Source organism: Rhincodon typus, chromosome 37, assembly GCF_021869965.1.
Source record: "Rhincodon typus isolate 14 chromosome 37, sRhiTyp1.1, whole genome shotgun sequence".
Taxonomy (NCBI): Eukaryota; Metazoa; Chordata; class Chondrichthyes; order Orectolobiformes; family Rhincodontidae; genus Rhincodon; species Rhincodon typus.
Window position 1 is genome coordinate 17229532 of NC_063368.1, and position 17632 is coordinate 17247163.

Consider the following 17632-nt stretch of genomic DNA (forward strand, 5'->3'; position numbering starts at 1 on the left):
CTCTCTCTTTTTCTCTCTCTCTCTCTCTCTCTCTCTCTCTCTCTCTCTCTCTGTCTAGATTCCAGAGAGTCAGGAAACTTGTGCTTCTGCTTCCGCTGGCTTCTCATCTGGTTTAAGCGAGAGTTCTCGTTCCCGGATATACTACGGCTCTGGGAGGTGAGTGCTGTCTGCCTGCATCTATTACATTTATAAAATGTGACTAGCTATGTGGAAAATCATCACGTTCTGCCGTAATCAGCCATAATTTTATTGACCAACTGAGTAGGCTTAAGGGGCTGAATGGCCTCCTCTTCCTCCTATTTTGTTTGTGTCATGATTATATTAGTTCAAGGCTGTCTTTAAATGACAGAGATATTCTAAAATTTTAATGAGATTGCACATATATGATGATCATTATCAAATTTCAAAGCTCTTCTGCTGTTTCCCACTGTATTGGATACTCCCCCGGGAGCAGGGCTTCACATAAATTCTTACCATTAGTGACACTTAACGAGGGACAATGGGCATCATAATGCTGGAACGGATCTTAAAGGAAACAGTCAAGAGGTGAGGAGTTTATAGTAAGGGCATAAGCCATACCAGTGCCACAGGCCAAGGTGTGGTCGACCAGTACATCAGTGTTGCAGGGAGGGATGGACTGTGCCAAAACACCCCAGAGAAGGGGTGAGAGCTGTGCTGTTCACTCCTTGAACCTGTTTCTGTGTTGAGTTTGTAGCATCTGCTGAGTTCTGTTCTCGCCACCAGGTGCTGTGGACGGGCCTGCCATGCCCAAATTTCCACCTACTGGTCTGTTGTGCCATCCTGGACTCTGAGCGCGATGCTCTGATGAACCCCAACTACGGCTTCAATGAGATACTCAAGGTAAAAATAAATCGGTCAGAAAGTTGTGAAATTGCTTTCACTTAAAATTGCATTTCCAGCTTTGCATTTGATCTCTCACTGTTGACCCAGTGAGCAGAGCACTCTGTCATCACCCCTTCAGGCTTCTCTTATTGAAGTCCCTTTCCTGTATATCCTAAGGTGATAGTTGCTACCAATGCAAACTCAGCAATAACAGATCCGAAACTGACCCACAATGGAAGTTTGAAGACCATGTTCAGTGCCGTGTAAATGGGTAAATGTTGCAGAAGCTTCAGTTCCACGCTGTGGGAGAGGTGTCTGTCTGTGTGTGTGTGAAAACCACGGCTAGTGTGTAGGTTGACAAGACGTAGCAATTAGTGTGCTATGGAGACCACTGCTGGGACAACAACTATCTGCAATTGATGTAACTGACTTAGGTGAAGGGACACAGAAATTGTTGCCAGATTTGTTGACTTCACAAAGATAGGTGGGAAAGTAAGTTGTGAAGAGGACATAAGGATACCACAGATTCAGTGAGTGGGCAAAGATCTGGGCAAATGGGGGTTTGATGGAGGAAAATGTGAAATTGTCTGTTTTGGCAGGATAAAAGAAAAAAGAGCACGTTATTTAAACAGTGACTGTTTGTAGAGTTCTGGATACAGAGGCATCTGTGTGTCCTTTTGTACACAAATCTCAAACGGTTAATCTGCAAGAACACCAAGTAATTAGGGAAGTTTACAAACTGTTACTTATCCTGAGTGCAATTGAAAACAAAAGTATGGAGTTCGTTCTTCAGTTATACATGGCACTGTTGGGGCAACATCTGAAGTACTTGCACAGTATTGGCCATCTTATTTAAGAGAGAATGCAAATACATCGGAGGGAATTCAGAAGTTTTATCAGATTAATAGTGGGAACGGCAGGTTGTCTTATGAGGAAATGTTGGTTTCTTGAGAGGCTAGAAGCAGTGAGGATATTTCCTCTTATTGTTGAATATAGAATTAAGGGTTCCTGAGATCACCCCTGTAATATAGAGATGAGGTGAAAGTTTGTCTGAAAGTTACGAGTCTTTGGAATTTTTCCTATTAAGGTGGTGGAGGCAGACATTGAATATTTTGTAAGGCGTGGATAAATAGATTCTTGTTAAGCAAGGGGGTGAAACATAATTGGACTAAGCAGGAATGGAGGCTTGAGGTTGCAATCCGATCAGCTGTGTTCTTACTGAATGGCAAAGCAGGCTCAAAGGATTGAGTAGATTACTCCAGCTCCTAATTTGTACCTTTAGTTGCTAACTACACATGCATTCTTCCTACTTTGCATCAAGTAATACTGTTGGTTGACTTTTCCCAGTGTGCTCAAGTCTGTCCTTTGTTAGTTGGGGCACTGAAAGATGCTGTCACCTCACTGCCAGGTCTCTGCTATTGCCCTTGTGTTCCGGGCAGTAAATATACTTTCTTCTTTTGCCTCCCACCCTCCCTATTAGCCAGCTTAAGCACTCCAGTTCTGAGATCTGAGCTCCTGTCTTGTTCTCTTGCAGCACATCAACGAGCTGACCATGAGGTTGAACGTGGAGGACGTGCTGTGCAAAGCCGAAGCCATCTACCTCCAGCTAGCAGCCTGTCCGGTGAGTGTGCACGCGCCCCCCCCCCCCCCCTCCCCAGTACCTTGCTGTGGCCCTGTAGCTGTGGTGCTGATTGACAGCATTCCCTTGCTGTGGGACATCTCCCTGCACATCAATTCTGTAAATCCAAGCAGCAGAGGGAAACTCGATGTTTCCCTATCTCCAGTCGGGATAGAAAGGCTCCTTTTATTGTGCTGAACAAAATCTAGGGAGGGGAGGATGCTAACAATGAGGGTGATTTTATTACCCCAGGTTCTTGGGGCAGTGCTTAAACTATTGAGGTATTTTTAATTTTTAAATTTTCAGGATGCTGGAATCATAGCGAGGTATGAAACAGACTCTTTGATCCAGATATCCTAAATTAATCTAGTCCTGTTTGTCAGGATTTAGCCCGTATCCCTCTAAACCCTTCCTATTCATCTACCCATTCAGATACCTCTTAAATGTTGTAATTGTACCAGCCTCAACCACTTCTTCTAGCAGTTCATTCCATACACACACCACCCTCTGCGTGAAAAAGTTGACCCTTAGTCCCTTTTTAAATCTTCCTCCACTCACTTTAAACCTATGCCACCTAGTTTTGGACTCCCCTACCCTGGGGAAAAGACTTTGGCTATTCACCCTATCCATGCCACTCGTGATTTTGTAAATTTCTATAAGGTCTCAAGGCAGACATGTTACCCAAACCTAACTGCCCTTGAGCTGAGAGGATTACTGAGCTATTTCAGGAGGTAAATAAGAGTTAACCACACTACTGTGGATCTGGAGACCACACTGGGTAAGGACAGTAGATTTCCCACCCCAAAGAACATTAGGGAACCAGATGGATTTTTACAACAATGGTCATGGTCACTAGTGCTGAGATTTGCTTTTATTTCCAGATTCTTTTCAAGAATAAATTGAATTTTTGATAATTGAATTTAAATTTCACCAGATGCTGTGGTGGGATTTGAACCTATGATCCTCAGCACATCCAGCCTAGGTTTCTGAATTGCTATTCCAGTGACATTCCAACAATGTCACCAGCCTGAAAATAGCTGAGCTAAGCAATGGAAACTGAGGCAGAAACTTTTTTAAAAAAAAAAGTTAAATTAATAAGAGAAGTTTTGGGGGAAAAAAAGGATTTCTAAATGTTGAAATTGAAAATTAAAATATACTGGAAATTAACAGCAAGCCCATTAATCTCAAAGTCACAGTATCTTTAAGGTGAGAGGGGAGAGATACAAAAAGGGTGAAGAGGGGCAATTTTTTCAGAGGGTGGTGAGTGACTGGAATGGGGTGCCAGAAGTGATGGTGGAAGCTAGTACAATTTCATCATTCAAGAAACATTTAGACAGGTACATGGAAGGGATTAGTATGGAAGGAAATGGACCAAATGCAGGCAAATGGGACTAGCTTTAATTGTGAAAACTGGGCATGGGCAAGTTGAGCCGAAGGGCCTGTTTCCATGCTGCAGACTTCAATGACTCTGTCTTGGGACTGCATGCTAATTGCTGAGAAGAGATGGGTTTGGGGAGATGATTGAAGTGGTGAATGGGCTGCAGATATGGAAAGGTACGATGGGGAGCGGAGGGTTAGAATACCACTAGGTGCGAAATGCACAGTCACCTCCCTGGTGAAAACAGACCACAGATGTGGAGAGCTGATCATTGTGTTTCCTCTGTTTGAACAGCAGCTACAACGGAGCGTGCAACAGATCCTGGGCCTAGTGGAGGACGCTACCCCCACCGCCAGCACTAGCTCTGGCACTGGCAGCTCCCCTCAAGCCCTATCCCCCAGCCAAACGCACGAGTCGGAGCTTACAGACAGTGCCTCCCACAGCCTGCCCGACAGTAGCATCGAGATTTTACACACTGAGGACGGTGCCATTGAGTCTGGTCAAAGCCCATAAGTGCTGGGGTCAAGTGGCAGGGCTGTTATTGGGAAGGGGGGTTACCAAAATCTCAAAGGACATTTAAACACTTTGAACAAAGCCTTGAGCAAGAGCTTAAATGTGGCAGCAGCTTTGGAAATGAGACAAAATTCATCCATTTAATCCTGTAAAAATGGGCAATATCCTTTCTTCACTGACTGAGCTTTGATCTGGACGGTTCTAATTGAGCATAACATTTGCTTCAATTCCCAATTCCTGTTCGAATTCTGAAAGAAGCTGAAAAATCATTGGGAACTGGCTGCTGCTTTCAGTTTAGAACGAGTATTGTGACATTGTAGAGTTCTGATTTATTTTTTTGTTTAAAAAACATTATTTTTTCAAAGAAATTAAACATGAAGTCCTTTCAAATTAAGAGGGAGTTTGGTTTATTGGCAAGGGAGGCAGTAAATGAGATGTGGGGACCAACTCCTGCCATCTGCCCCTCTGGCTTTGTTTGTCATCTAAACAAAATCAAATGCTTCTCTTTTCATCAAAGGTGTGATCACCAGTGTTAAGGGAAGGATTCAGTTGCAGCTCGATGGTAGGCCAAGCAGAAATGTTCAGCATGGCCCATTGAACATGTGACAGTGCAATACTGTATTTCAATCAACCGGGCTCCAAAGCATTGGACTTCAGCCATGATGTTATTTTTTATGTTTGCCTGAATCTCCAAAGCCTGTAGTCAGTCAGTGCCTCCCCTAACCGTCCTTCCGATGTGGCCAAACTTTCCTTCAGTTTGGTGTTTGTCTTTATTCAGCACACAGCCTATTTCTGGGTTACCATTGATCAAACTGAGGGCATCCAAACCTGGCTGGGTGATTCAGTTGTCCGTCTGGATGCAGCAAACCATCTGTCAGTGATTTTCGGCTGGTCAGGGATCACCTTGAGCTGGTGAACTGAGAGCAATGTGCCACATCAAATGGCGTTTTCTGAGCAGCAGACCTTATGCAGCCACAACTGCTGACGTTAATTTTTATTACTCTGCCGTGAGAGCAATAGTGTGATTGGATCACCCTGAAACGTCAGTACAAATCCCCGTAATCCCGTTTCCTACAAGGCCTGTGCTTGATTTGGTGGATTTGAACCCAATGGCCCTGCCAAGTATGAAACGAAGGGACCAAGACTGTCACTGCAAAGGAAATAGTGATTTTTTTTTTTGTCTGTTTGTTCTATTTTAAGAAAATACTTGCCAACTCTTGCACAATTAAATTTATTTATTTCCCAGAGAGGCATAACCCTGTGAGAAGTGGGTTGCAGATCTGTAAGACAGTGCAACGCATGGTAGCTACCTTGCACTGTGTGGGTCATTGACTTTATTCTGTGTAACCACAACTGTGTTCTTCAGAGCTGCTGGCGATCTGGGGAAATAGAAACTCAGTCATTCAGCTAGTCAGCAATAATGAGGGAAGCACAGCCTGTCCATTTTACAGGGCGGGGAGTAGATGTTGGTGGAGGAGCGGGGGTGGGATTCGGGATTAACAGCTAGGGCAGAGAGGACAAGAATACACTTAGTTTTGTGCCAGATGGGGTGAAAAAGTGTGTGTGTGAAGAGAGCGCTGCTGGAGGAGAGCTGGTTAATACCAGACTTTGCCGCTCATTCAGTGGTGTAGTCTATGCAACTCGTGAAGCAATAACCTTATCTTGTATCGCCAATGCCCCAATCCTGTTCCCTCCCGGTTCTGGGACTGGCAAGTGTGTTTCAAGCTCCCACATTCCACTTTGAGATATAAAGGATTGGCACCCACCCATGCACAGAAGTGGTCACAGAGGTTGTCGATATGGCTCAATTGCCAAGACTTTTTCACTTTATTCCGACAAGTGAGTTTTCAAAAACTCCTTCTTCGTATATCCCAAAGCTGACTTTCCAGGGTTGTACTGATAGACCACCACTCTGCCAGAGGTGCTGCCTTTCTTTCTGACTGTGGGATTAAGCTGAGGCACCTTTGGTCCATTCTGATACATTGCACGTGTTATTCAATGACATTCACTTAAAAGCAAGTGAATGTTCCTAATGTCGTAACCAACATTTGTGCCTAAAGCTAATGGCACGCAATGCAGATTAACCAGTTGTCCATCTGATAAATCTTGTTAATATACAAAGTTAATTTATGTGTTAGACTCCACTTTAAAGTAATTAAGTGCTTTGAGGTATTTTCAGTAATATGCTTACATTTTCTAGTAAGATTTTTTCAGTTAAGCCAGTAAGTTTTCATTTGAATCCTTAAAACACCCTCCAAATTGCTTTTGCCAAGGGGAAGCACAAAATTATTATATCCAAGGTTCATTTTGTGCCTGTATTTTAAATAATATGTGACTTTAATTTATCTAAAAATTGGTCAGAGGGTTTTCTTTAGTAGTCACTAGTTATGTGTTTAAAAAAATTTATAAATCAATGTAATCAGAAAATCTATTTGAATGTGTGCTATAAATTGACTTTCTGTTGTGCTATTCAGTTAGAATGGTGAAATGTTACTGATGTAGCTTGCAAATTACGCTTGACCTAGGTAGGATGTACAGTGTAATGTCTCCCTTCCCCATTCTTCTGCACGTTTATCTTCTTTGACCCAGCTTGCTTTAAACAAAACATATATTCCAGACCATTCAATTCTCTTGCTGGTGTATCTGCCCCCAGCACAGAGAGTTCCCACAATGTTTGCAAAGAAGTTGAGTAAATTACCTCCGTCTCACAGTTCTTCAACAGGACCCAATGTGTATTCTTTGGACAGTATAGAAGGGAGGTTTACTCTGTATCTAACCCATGCTGTACCTGCCTTGGGAGTAACCAACACTGGATAGGGTGCCTGAAGGAGAAAGTTTTATTCTCTGCTTCAGCAATGTTGCTGTGACTAACAAAACAAAAATTTAAACAGATACTGACAGTAATCAGCAATGTTGTATTTTTATTGCATCAGCAAACAATAGCATGGGTCTGACTCAAGCCCTGTAAACTCAGCTTTATGAGGAAGCTGAAATTTTACAATTGGTGAGGTAATCCTCTGTGCTGACTTCAATACCACGCCCACAGACATCATCCAAAAATGACCCATCCATTATTATCTCGCAGGGGAGCGATCAGATCTTGGCAGCTGCTTAAGGGCTTAAGGTAATGTTGTGGAGGCCTCAGGCAAGCTGAACTCTGTAACCTGCTGCACACACAAAGCTGTTTAACCCAGGCTCAAGTTAGCAAAGGGTTAATTCTCTTTTTGAGGTCTAATGTCACTGAATCCAAGCAGAGTGATGTTGGGTGGAAAGTTCAGCGGTTGTGCAGTGATCAAAACCAGATTTTCGAGATGCTTTGTGGCAAGTAAAGCCAATTATAAAGTATAAATATATCTTTGCCCGCTCCACCATACCATTAATAGCCAATCCCCTGGTATGATTGACAGTAAGCCTCATGCTGTGTCTTTTAAGTACTGAACTATTTTTCCCTGCAGCCTCTGATTTTTAACATAATTCCTGCTCCAACGAGAAGGTACATTTGAAGCAGTTTTCACCTTTAAGCAGACAAGGTCCTTGTTTAGCCAGTGGGCATCACAAACTGTTAGAAGGTAGGAGCAGGAGGAGGCCATTCACCCCCTCTAATGTTTCAGCTTCCAATAAAACACCTATTCCATAACCCCCAAAACTTGTGCCCAACCAAAATATGTTGACCCTTTTCCTCTGTGAAATGTTCAATTGAACCTTGTTCCTCATCCTCCCCACCCAGTTGTTTTGAGGGTTGGGGGGGGAGAAAGTTCACATTTCCTCAAGTTTTTAAATGGAGAAGTGTTTCCTGATTTGTTACAGAGAAGATCACAAGTTTGAAGGCCTCGCTCATAATGAGGCAGTTTGAATTGAATGCTGCAAAGCACAGACTCATTCTCCACAGAAGATGGTATTCAGTTCATGCCTGTACAGCCTCTTTGAAAGAGTTTTCCAATGGCTCCCACTCTTCTAGCTCTTTCCTGTCGAGTAGAAATGACAGAAGGAATTCAGAGCATTTGCAGTCAGCTGGGCCCAGTGGACTGTGTGATATCAATAATATTAATTCCAGGATATGGAGCAAACGAAACAAAGTACCTCCCAGCAGCTCTGAGTGCTGTTATCCAAACACTCCCTGGTTGATCAAAGGCATTTTGCTTTGCATTATGTTTGTGAATAAGATGCTCAACATTCATGAGCAGACAAATCTTCATTATGGAGCAGAATCTGGCCCCCCAATCCCAGGAACTCACTCACACAGTGCTCCCACATGGAGCTTGCTTTGCTCAAAGTGGGATTCTTGCTCCCTGCAAGGACACAGCTCTGTTTGTCACATTAGGCAGGATTCACCAATCAGAAAGTTCCTGCCTTGTCTACATGACAGCGGAGTAATAAGAGGCAAGGAATGTCCTTTGACTCTAATGAAGCGTGTTGGGTGTTGTTTCAATGTAAATGGCATTCCAATATAGTTTTATCTTTTCTGAACAACATCTTTTTTTTATGGCCAGCTCTGATGAATGAGGCGATGATGCCTTTAGCAACATGCACTGCGATTAAACAATGTCATTTTGGCTGCCGGTTGCCTAAACGTGTCTGGATGGCAGCTGTGGCGCTAGAACTCCGTGATGGAGCCTCCCCCACTCCCGCCTTGCTGCTAGCCACATCCCTCACTGTACAGCTCACTTAGCGTCTAGAGCAATGAGTGAGTGAGACATTGGCTGATGCAGCTAGGACTCTTTTCTGAGTGTCCCTCTGAGTCAATGCATTTGTAATTCATTTCAGAGCACCTCTTGCATGGGTGCTTGAGTACTGCAAATTTAACAAAGTCTATGCACCAACATATTAGTTACGTTATTGGGTACCTCAAGCCAGCACTTGCAAGTTTGGCTGAAAAGCAGTATTTCCACACCGGTACGGTCACTGCCCCCCAACTAGTGGTGACGTTGGCAATAAACGCAGCACTGTTTCATTCACCTAAACCCCAGTGCACATTCTTCCCATTAGAATTCATCCTTTTATACAGCAACAATATATACTGAAAAAGATATGTAACCTATATCAGCTCCTCCCAACATGTCTGATGCCTACTGCACTGGCAGGACATGTGCAGCTGTATTGAAGGTCGGCCTCCCCTGGTAGCGGTGATGTATTCCTGCAGGAATACAATGATTGATTAGCATCCTCCTATTCTCCACCCCTCCCTGATACAGTGGTACACAGCAGTGGCTAAGGGCCAGTGGGCTACAGCGTAAAATGTGCAGTATCTGATCAGTAATGGATTCTGTGAAGCAAGGCCTGTTGTGAACTGTATTGTATACCGCCTGGTGCTGTGCTATAAGGTTCACTTCTGTCTTGAAACTTCTTGTGTGATTCTAAAATGTATGACTGTAATTTGCTGTATTAAAATACTGACCCAATCACTACCACAGGTAGATGCTATGTTTTTTTTCCTCTGTCTCTACTTTGTATCTTGCACTTTTTAAAAAATGATTTTATTTGCAGGTGGAAATTTCTTTCATTTGCATGCTTTCTGCTGTCTCATTCCCTGAGGTGAGAGATTGCACACTTAATTAATCTTCTACATTCACATCTCCCTCACACTCTCTCAAACGCATTCTCATGTGCACGCTCTGACTCATGTATATACAGAAGGCGCTCATTTGGATCATTGTGTCCATCCTAATTAACAAAGCTCTGCTGACACTTTTCCAGCTCTCGGCCCTTAGCCTTTGGAGCTAAGGCAACACCTGAGTACCGTTTAAATGGTACAAGTTTTTGGTTCAGCCAACATTTCTGGCAGTACGTTCCAGATTCCCATGACCCTTTGAGAAAAAGTTCTCATCTATCCCCTTAGCTGCTTTACCTCTTTAAATCTATGCACACCGAGGTCCCTCTGATCTTTAATAAAACTTGAAAGAACTATAGATGCTGTAAATCAGAAACAAAGCAGAAGTTGCTGGAAAAGCTCTGAGCAGGGGTCACTGAACCCGATCTCTGATTAACTCTGATTTCTCTTTTCAGCAGATCTGGCAGCATCTGTACTTTTCTAGCAACTTCTGTTTTCGTTTCCTCTGATCTCTAGTACTTCCTAGGGGCCTATTTTCTAGGCATTGTGAAATCCCTTGCATTTTTAACTCTCCTCAAGTTCATTACATTACACTTTTCTGATTTGAATTCTGTTTGCCATTGTTCTATCCACCTGTCAATATTGTTCTGCAATTTAGGGCTACCCTTCCACACAAATTAGCACTCTACACATTTTGTGACATCCACAAATGTCTTGACCGTAACCTCCATGTTTAAGTCCAAATTGTTAATCTCCACCACAAGTAAGGACCCCAGGACCAAGACCTGTGGAACCCCAGTGGAAACAGCAGTCATGGAAACATCCCTCTGCCTCCTGCCTGTCAGCCCATTTTGTTTCCAATGTGCCAATTCTGCTTTGATCCAATGGGATTTTACTTTCTTAACCAGTCTGCTGAGGGATAACTTCTCGAGAGCTTTGCTAAAATCCATGTAGGCCACATTAAATGCATTGCCCTCATTAACACTCAACAGTTATTTTCTCAAAACATTGACCAAATTTGTCAAACACAACCTTCCCTTAACTAACTAACTGCTGACTAATATTGATTAATCCCTGAAGGTCCTGTTCCTGTTTAGGCGTAAACTGTCCAGTTTGTACAAGTCACACCTTCCCAAGAAAGAGTCCCAGTGCCTCAGAAAGATAAAGCAGTCTCTTTTGTACCATCTCTCCAGCCACGTGTTCATCTCCTCTATCCTTCTATTCCTATACTCGGAACATGTGGCACTGGGAATAATCCAGAAATGACAAACTACCTTTGTAGCCCTACTTTTTGATTTTGTACTTAAATGCTGAAAGCCTGCTTACAGGACCTAATTTCCCTTTCTTCCTATAGCCTTGGTCCCAATTAGACCCCTGATGTTCATGCTGCCCCTTTAAAATGCTCTGTAGCGCTTCTGTGACACCTTTGACATCTGGGAGAGAAAATACCATCATGCAGTCACCTCCAAGACTGCATTAGTGCCAGGCTGCTCTCCTCACCAATAAATCCCCTAGCACTATTGCCTTTCCACACGACACTACCTCCCCTATAACTCCCCTCCCCACTCCCTCCAACCCGCGCAGCTGGAGAACCCATAGTGCAAAGGCCTTGGCTGTCACCTTCCATACAGAAACTTGTCAATCTTATCGTTTTCCAAGGTTGGAAAATTTTGTTTGCAAGTGAGATGCACCCGGGATTCCTGCCCTACCTCCCTGGTCCCACAGTTCCCTAAGCTTCAGCGTGACCATAATCCTTGAAACATCTAATCCACAAATCTCTCAGCCTTGTAAATATACTACTATGCTCCTATCTGGTACCAAGTTCTGAAACCTTGAGCTTCAGTTACTCGAGGTAAAGGCTGTTCAGCCCATTGAGTCTGTACCAACCCTCCAGAAGATCATCCCGTTCCCTACCCTACCCTATCCCTGTAACCCCACAGCTAACCCACCTAGCCTGCAAACCCTGGAGTAACTTAGCATAGCCAATCCACCCTAACCTGCACATATTTGGACTGTGGGAGGAAGCAGGGGCCCCCAGAGGAAACCCACACAGACACGGGGAGAACAAGCAAACTCCACACACAGTCACCCAAGGCTGGGATCGAACCCATGTCCCCCATACTGTGAGGCAGTATTGCTAACTACTGAACCACTGTGCCACCCTGATCAGTCACTGCTTTCCACCAATGGCAGAATGACTGTGAAAATAATGTGGAGGCCTGAACCCATCGTTATCAGGAGAGAAGACTCAAGCTCCAAATCCAGGGTGTAAGTTCCATAGGTATTTATGGTTGAAAACGAGAGTGGGTTTTCACAGACAATGCTGAGACTGATGGTTTCTAAGCTCCAGGCTCTTCAAAGAGGAAAAGTTACTGAGCGAAATCATTAATGGGAATAATTTGTTGGGGCAGTGAAGCTGGTTGAGAACTGGTATTTCTTTTGAAACGCCAGCAACAACTTGCATTTATATAGCCCTGTGAGCGTAGTCAGTCATCCCAAAGGATTTCATAGGAGAGTTGTCAAACAGTTTGAAACAAACCACCTGAGGAGACATTGGAAGAGGTAACTGAAAGCTTCTGGAAGGAGGCTTGGGGAGAGGGAGATGGGTGTAGAAGGCCAGGGAGGGAATTCCAGTGTTTAGGGCCTAGGCAGTGGAAAATGTTATGGACCAGACCAGATGCACTCAAAATATATTAAGAAGGTAGCCTAGACCCTAACTTTTTCTCATTTAAAGGTAAATGTTAGGTGCTGTGTTCCAGATGCAATTTGACTGGTCAAACTGGTTGACATTAAACAGGGTGGCATGGTGGCTCAGTGGTTAGTGCTGCTGTCTCTCAGCACCAGGGGCCCGGGTTCAATTCCCCATCGGGCAACTGTCTGTGTGGGGTTTGCACATTCTCCTCGTGCAGTCTAGGTGAATTGGTCATGCTAAATTGCCCGTAGTGTTCAGGTAGTGTAGATTAGGTGGGTTTGGGGAATAGGTCTGGGTAGGATGCTCTAAGGGTCAGTGTGGACTTGTTGGGTCAAAGGGCCTGTTCCACACTGGAGGATTCTATGAAAAAAAAACACAATTTATTCAAACACTATAGTTAACATCCAACAAAAGGAAAGAATAGCTTAACCCTGTTGGAAAATTAACAGAACAATAGAATCACTAGCTATTGCTAACTAACTGTTCCAAAATAGTAACATCCCATAAACATATCCTTAGCAAAAGGCAAATTCAGAAAATAGGTTGTCACATGCAATCCAGCAGTCTAGGAAGAGACCCTCACTTTTTGACTGTAATCAAGAGAGGGGAAAAATAGCTTCCAATTCTTCAAGATCCCCAACAACTGCTGCTGAAAACTAAAAATCCCTGGTTCTGTGGGTGGGAGCTTGACCACACCCATTCAAGCTGCTTCTATTGTTCCAGCTTTTTTAAAACAATATCCAAACTTCAAAAGTTGTTTATATTCTCATAGACTCCAGACACCTGTCCCCCCATCTCTCTCTCTCTAAAAGAAACCAGGACAAAACACACCTTGTAGCTACCAATAGTGGGGCAATCAAAATTTGTGATGCATGCGGGTGAGAATTGGAAGAGAGCAGAAATTTCAGAGTACGGTTAGCATTTCTTCTGGATCGGTGTGAAGTATTAAGGACTTGAAGATTAATTTCCAGCAGCTCTAAAGTGCAATCAATCTTCTTTTATTATTTTCTTTGAGCATTTCTCTTGATGTAAAATGTGGCACACTGGAACTGTCCCTACCTCTGAGCCAGGATGCCTGGGTTCAAGTCCAGAGTTGTGTCATAACGTTGTTGAACTGGTCGATTAGGAAATATCTATAAACATGTTGAAAACTGGGTGGGGGAGACTGTTGATCAAACAGCACCCATCCAGATAATGGATCTTAAGAATCATAAAATCCCTACGATGTGGAAGCCGGCCATTCAGCCCATACCAACTCTCTGGAGAGCATCTCACCCCTCTTCCTGTAACACTGCATTTACCGTGGGTTAATCCACCTAATCTACACATCCCAGACACCGTGGGCAGTTTAGCATAGCCAATCTGCACATCTTTGGGACTGTGGGAGGAAACCAGAGCACCCGAAAGAAACTCACACAGACACAGGAAGAACATGCAAGCTCCATACAGGCAGTTGCCCGAGGGTGGGATTGAACCTGTGTCCCTGGTGCTGTGCAGCAGCAGTGCTGACTGCTGAGCCACCGTGCCACCCACGTTGCTTTCTGATTGGCTGGTGTTATAAGTGAGCTCCCAGTACTCCCTCCCAAACATCCCTGTGGGATCATCACCAACATATGGGAGCAGCGGTTCAATAGATATGTTGCATTTCCACTTTCTCGAGGACAATTAAGGACCAACAATAAATGCCATTCTGCATCCTGAAAATTATTTTTTTTAAAACGTAGCCAATTCATGCACAGCAAGATCCCATAACGAACGCATACTTGGCTGACGAGTGTGAATGTTTATGATGGAGACATTTGAGTAGCAAATCGAAACCGGAAGTAGCTGGAGAAACTCAGCAGGTCTGGCAGCATCCATGCAGAGAGAGCAGAGTTATGTTTCAGGTCCGATGACCCTCCTTCAGAACCACTCTGTTTCTCTCGCCAGAGGTGCTGCCGGACCTGCTGGGTTTCTCCAGCAGTTTTCCTGGTTCTGTTTCAGATTTCCAGCATCCACGTTTCTTCATTTTTGATTGAGGAGCCAATGTTGGTCACGGCAACAGCACAACCCCACTCCCCGCCCCATATCGGACCCTCAAATCCAGGCAGGCAGATGGCACCTCAGTTTAATTCTCAGACAAAGGGCAGCACCTCCAACAATGCTGCACTGAAGTGTTGGATGTAGATTGTGAGCTTGGGTCTGTAGCAGAACCTATGCCCACTGATTCAGGTGAGAGGGTAAACAGCAGATCCAAGCTGGCTGTGAATAAATCAGAACATTGCCAGGAGACTCTTCTGACTGTTGTGGGTTAGTGTGTTAAAATTCCATGCTTTGATCCAAATAACAAGGCTTTTGGGCTTAGTCCAGGATCCACTCTATGAATCAAATGCCTTTATGTGTCACTATAGCAAGTTGCAATTTTTTTTTAAAGAAAGCTGCAACATAGAATTCCTACAATATGGAAGCAGGCCATTTGGTTGATTTGAGTCCATACCAAGCCTCTGGAGGTCATCCCACCCAATCCCTGTAACCCTGCATTTCCCATGGCTAACCCACACACTATGGGTAATTTAGCATGGCCATTCTACCCTAACCTGCACAGAAACCAGAGCACCTGGAGGAAATCCACAGACAGGTAATACACACAGACTCCACATGCAGTTAGTCACCTGGAATTGAGCCTGCGACTCTGGTACTGTGAGGCAGCAGTGCTAACCACTGTGCCACCATGTCACCATATAGGCCCTTGAGTTAAACATTTTGTGTGTTGCATCCCACACATTAAGTCCATTTACTTGAACTAGGAACAGGATCGGGATATTTGCCCAAATTGCCGACCACTTGCTCACCGTTCAATAAGACCATGGTCTACCTAATTGTAGCTTCAATTCCACTTTCCTTCCTGCATCTCCCCCCACATAATCATTGACCCACTTGTTGGTCAAGAATCTCTCTACCACCACCTTCAAAGTATTCAGTGACTCTGCCACTTTCACCGCTGTCTGAGGAGGGGACTGAAGATTCAGACGCTGACAGAGCCACTATATATTTCCATTGTTTTCTGTTTTGTTTTCTCTATTATTTAACATTTCCAATATTGTCCTTTTTAAGGATTCGCTAACAGAATGAATTAACATATCCACCCATATTTACCCAAATGACAGTCACTACCTGATTAATCTCTGGGGAAACCCATCTTCCAACTTGATGAGATACTAGAACAATGCTCATTCCTCTCTTTCCCATTCTTTCCACCTGTCTTTCTCCTTTTTCTCATTCCTTTCTTCATCCTCTTTATCTTTTCTCCCCTTCTACTCCCTCCTTCCTCCTCTCTCCACTCTCTCCTTCCCTCTCTCTCCAGTCCCTCTCTCCTTCCTCCTATCTTGACTCCCTGCTTCCTTTCTCTCCAGTCCCTCCTTCCTTCCTCCTCTGTCCAATCCCTCCTTTCTCTCTCTCCACTTCCACTTTCACTCTCTCCCCACTCCCTCTATTTTTCCCACTTTCTTTCCTACCTGCCCCTTTCTTCTGGCCGCCCTCACTGATTCCTTCCTTTGTTTCTTTCTTTCTCCTATTCTGATTCCCTCCTTTCTTCCCTCACCATCCAGTTTCTTTTCCATCCTGCCACAAGGGTTCAGTAGCATTCTCACCTTTGACCCAGAAGATCAGGCATTGAGGTACACATTCCAAAGACTTGAGGAGGCCAACACTCCCTGTGCAGTCCAGAGGGTGTACCACACTGCTGGAGGTGTCGTCTTCCAGGTCACCTAGGTGATATTGTGTACTGTGGTTTTGTCCCTACCTCTGGCCCAGCACATCTGGGTTCAAGCCCTACCTGTCTCAGAGGTATGTTGGCCTGCCATCTTGGGCTGATCTACAATAACGTAGACACCCAGTATCAGACCAGTATTCTTGGCCAATATGTGTCCCTGCAGCCAAGATTAGGCAATTCAAGCACCAAAAGCAGAAATTGCTGGAGAAACTCAGCAGGTTGTCATAGAATCCCTACAGTGTGGAAGCAGGCCATTCAGCCCATCAAGTCCACATCAACCTCCAAAGAACATCCCACCCAGGTCTGGTTGCTTTTCCAGAGAGAGGAAAACATTTGAGTTCCATGACCTTTGTAGTTCTAAAGAAGAATGATACGAGACTCGAAACGTTAACCTCTGTTTGTCTCTCCTCTGACCTACTGAGTTTCTCCAGCACTTTTGGCTTTTGTTTCAGATTTCCAGCCCCCACAACTCTTTGTTTTATTTCAGCAATTCAAGGAGCTGGCTCTCCACCACCTTTTCCATTGGCAAGAACAACCAATGATACCTCAGCCAATGATGTTCACATTTGGTGAACGCATAAAGAGAAAGGTCTCCTTTTTTTAATTCATTCAGTGTTATGGGCATCACTGGTCAGGCCAGCATTTATTGCCCAGAGGGCAGTCAAGAGGCAACCACATTGCTGTGGGTTTGGAGTCACATGTAGGCCAGACCAGGAAGGAAGGCAATTTCCTTCCCTAAAGGACATCGGATCTTTGCCAACAATTGACAACAGTGTCATGGTCATCATTTGACTCAATTCTGTATTTTTTTATTGAATTCAAATTCCACCATCTGCCATGGCGGGATTCGAACCCAGGTCCCCCAAACATTACCCGAGTCTCGGGATTACTAGTGACCCTATCACGTTTATCACCTTGCTGCCTGTGGGATCCTGCTGTGTGCCCACTGGCTGCTGACTTTCTCACATCGAGAGCAGTGACTACATGCGGAGAAAAAGGGTTGCGAGGTGATTTGGAATGTCCCAAAGCGCTATCACAATGCAAGTTGGCTGTCCTCTCAGTTTGTGGAATCGCTAGCCTTTGGGGAAATGCAGCGAGCGGCGAGGGTGATGTTGAGACACCAAGTGGTCGTGTCACTCTCCTGGGCTCCTCACCATAGTCGGAGTAAAGATAAAGCAGCTTTTTTGGATTGCCAGCGGTTACCGGATGGACGATGAGCAAATGTGACAGATAGCAGCTGCTTTACATTCGGCATTGAAGCATGAAGCCACCTGGAGGGATCTACTCTT

At 44.3% G+C, this 17632-nt stretch overlaps 1 protein-coding gene across 5 annotated transcripts in view; it reads left to right on the top strand.

The window, feature by feature from the left end:
- Window positions 1-17632, top strand: part of tbc1d17 (TBC1 domain family, member 17) — a 64779-nt gene that overhangs the window by 34113 nt on the left and 13034 nt on the right. For 2 of the 5 annotated variants that reach the window (XM_048617705.1, XM_048617704.1), the window contains 4 exons: window positions 59-156; window positions 745-861; window positions 2378-2464; window positions 4134-9757. In XM_048617705.1, coding sequence (XP_048473662.1) covers window positions 59-156; window positions 745-861; window positions 2378-2464; window positions 4134-4352 — 521 coding nt within the window. In that variant the 3' untranslated portion in view covers window positions 4353-9757. Of the gene's footprint in view, window positions 1-58; window positions 157-744; window positions 862-2377; window positions 2465-4133; window positions 9758-17632 lie in introns of those variants that run through there. The other 3 variants (XM_048617707.1, XM_048617706.1, XM_048617708.1) reach the window with 2 other exon arrangements.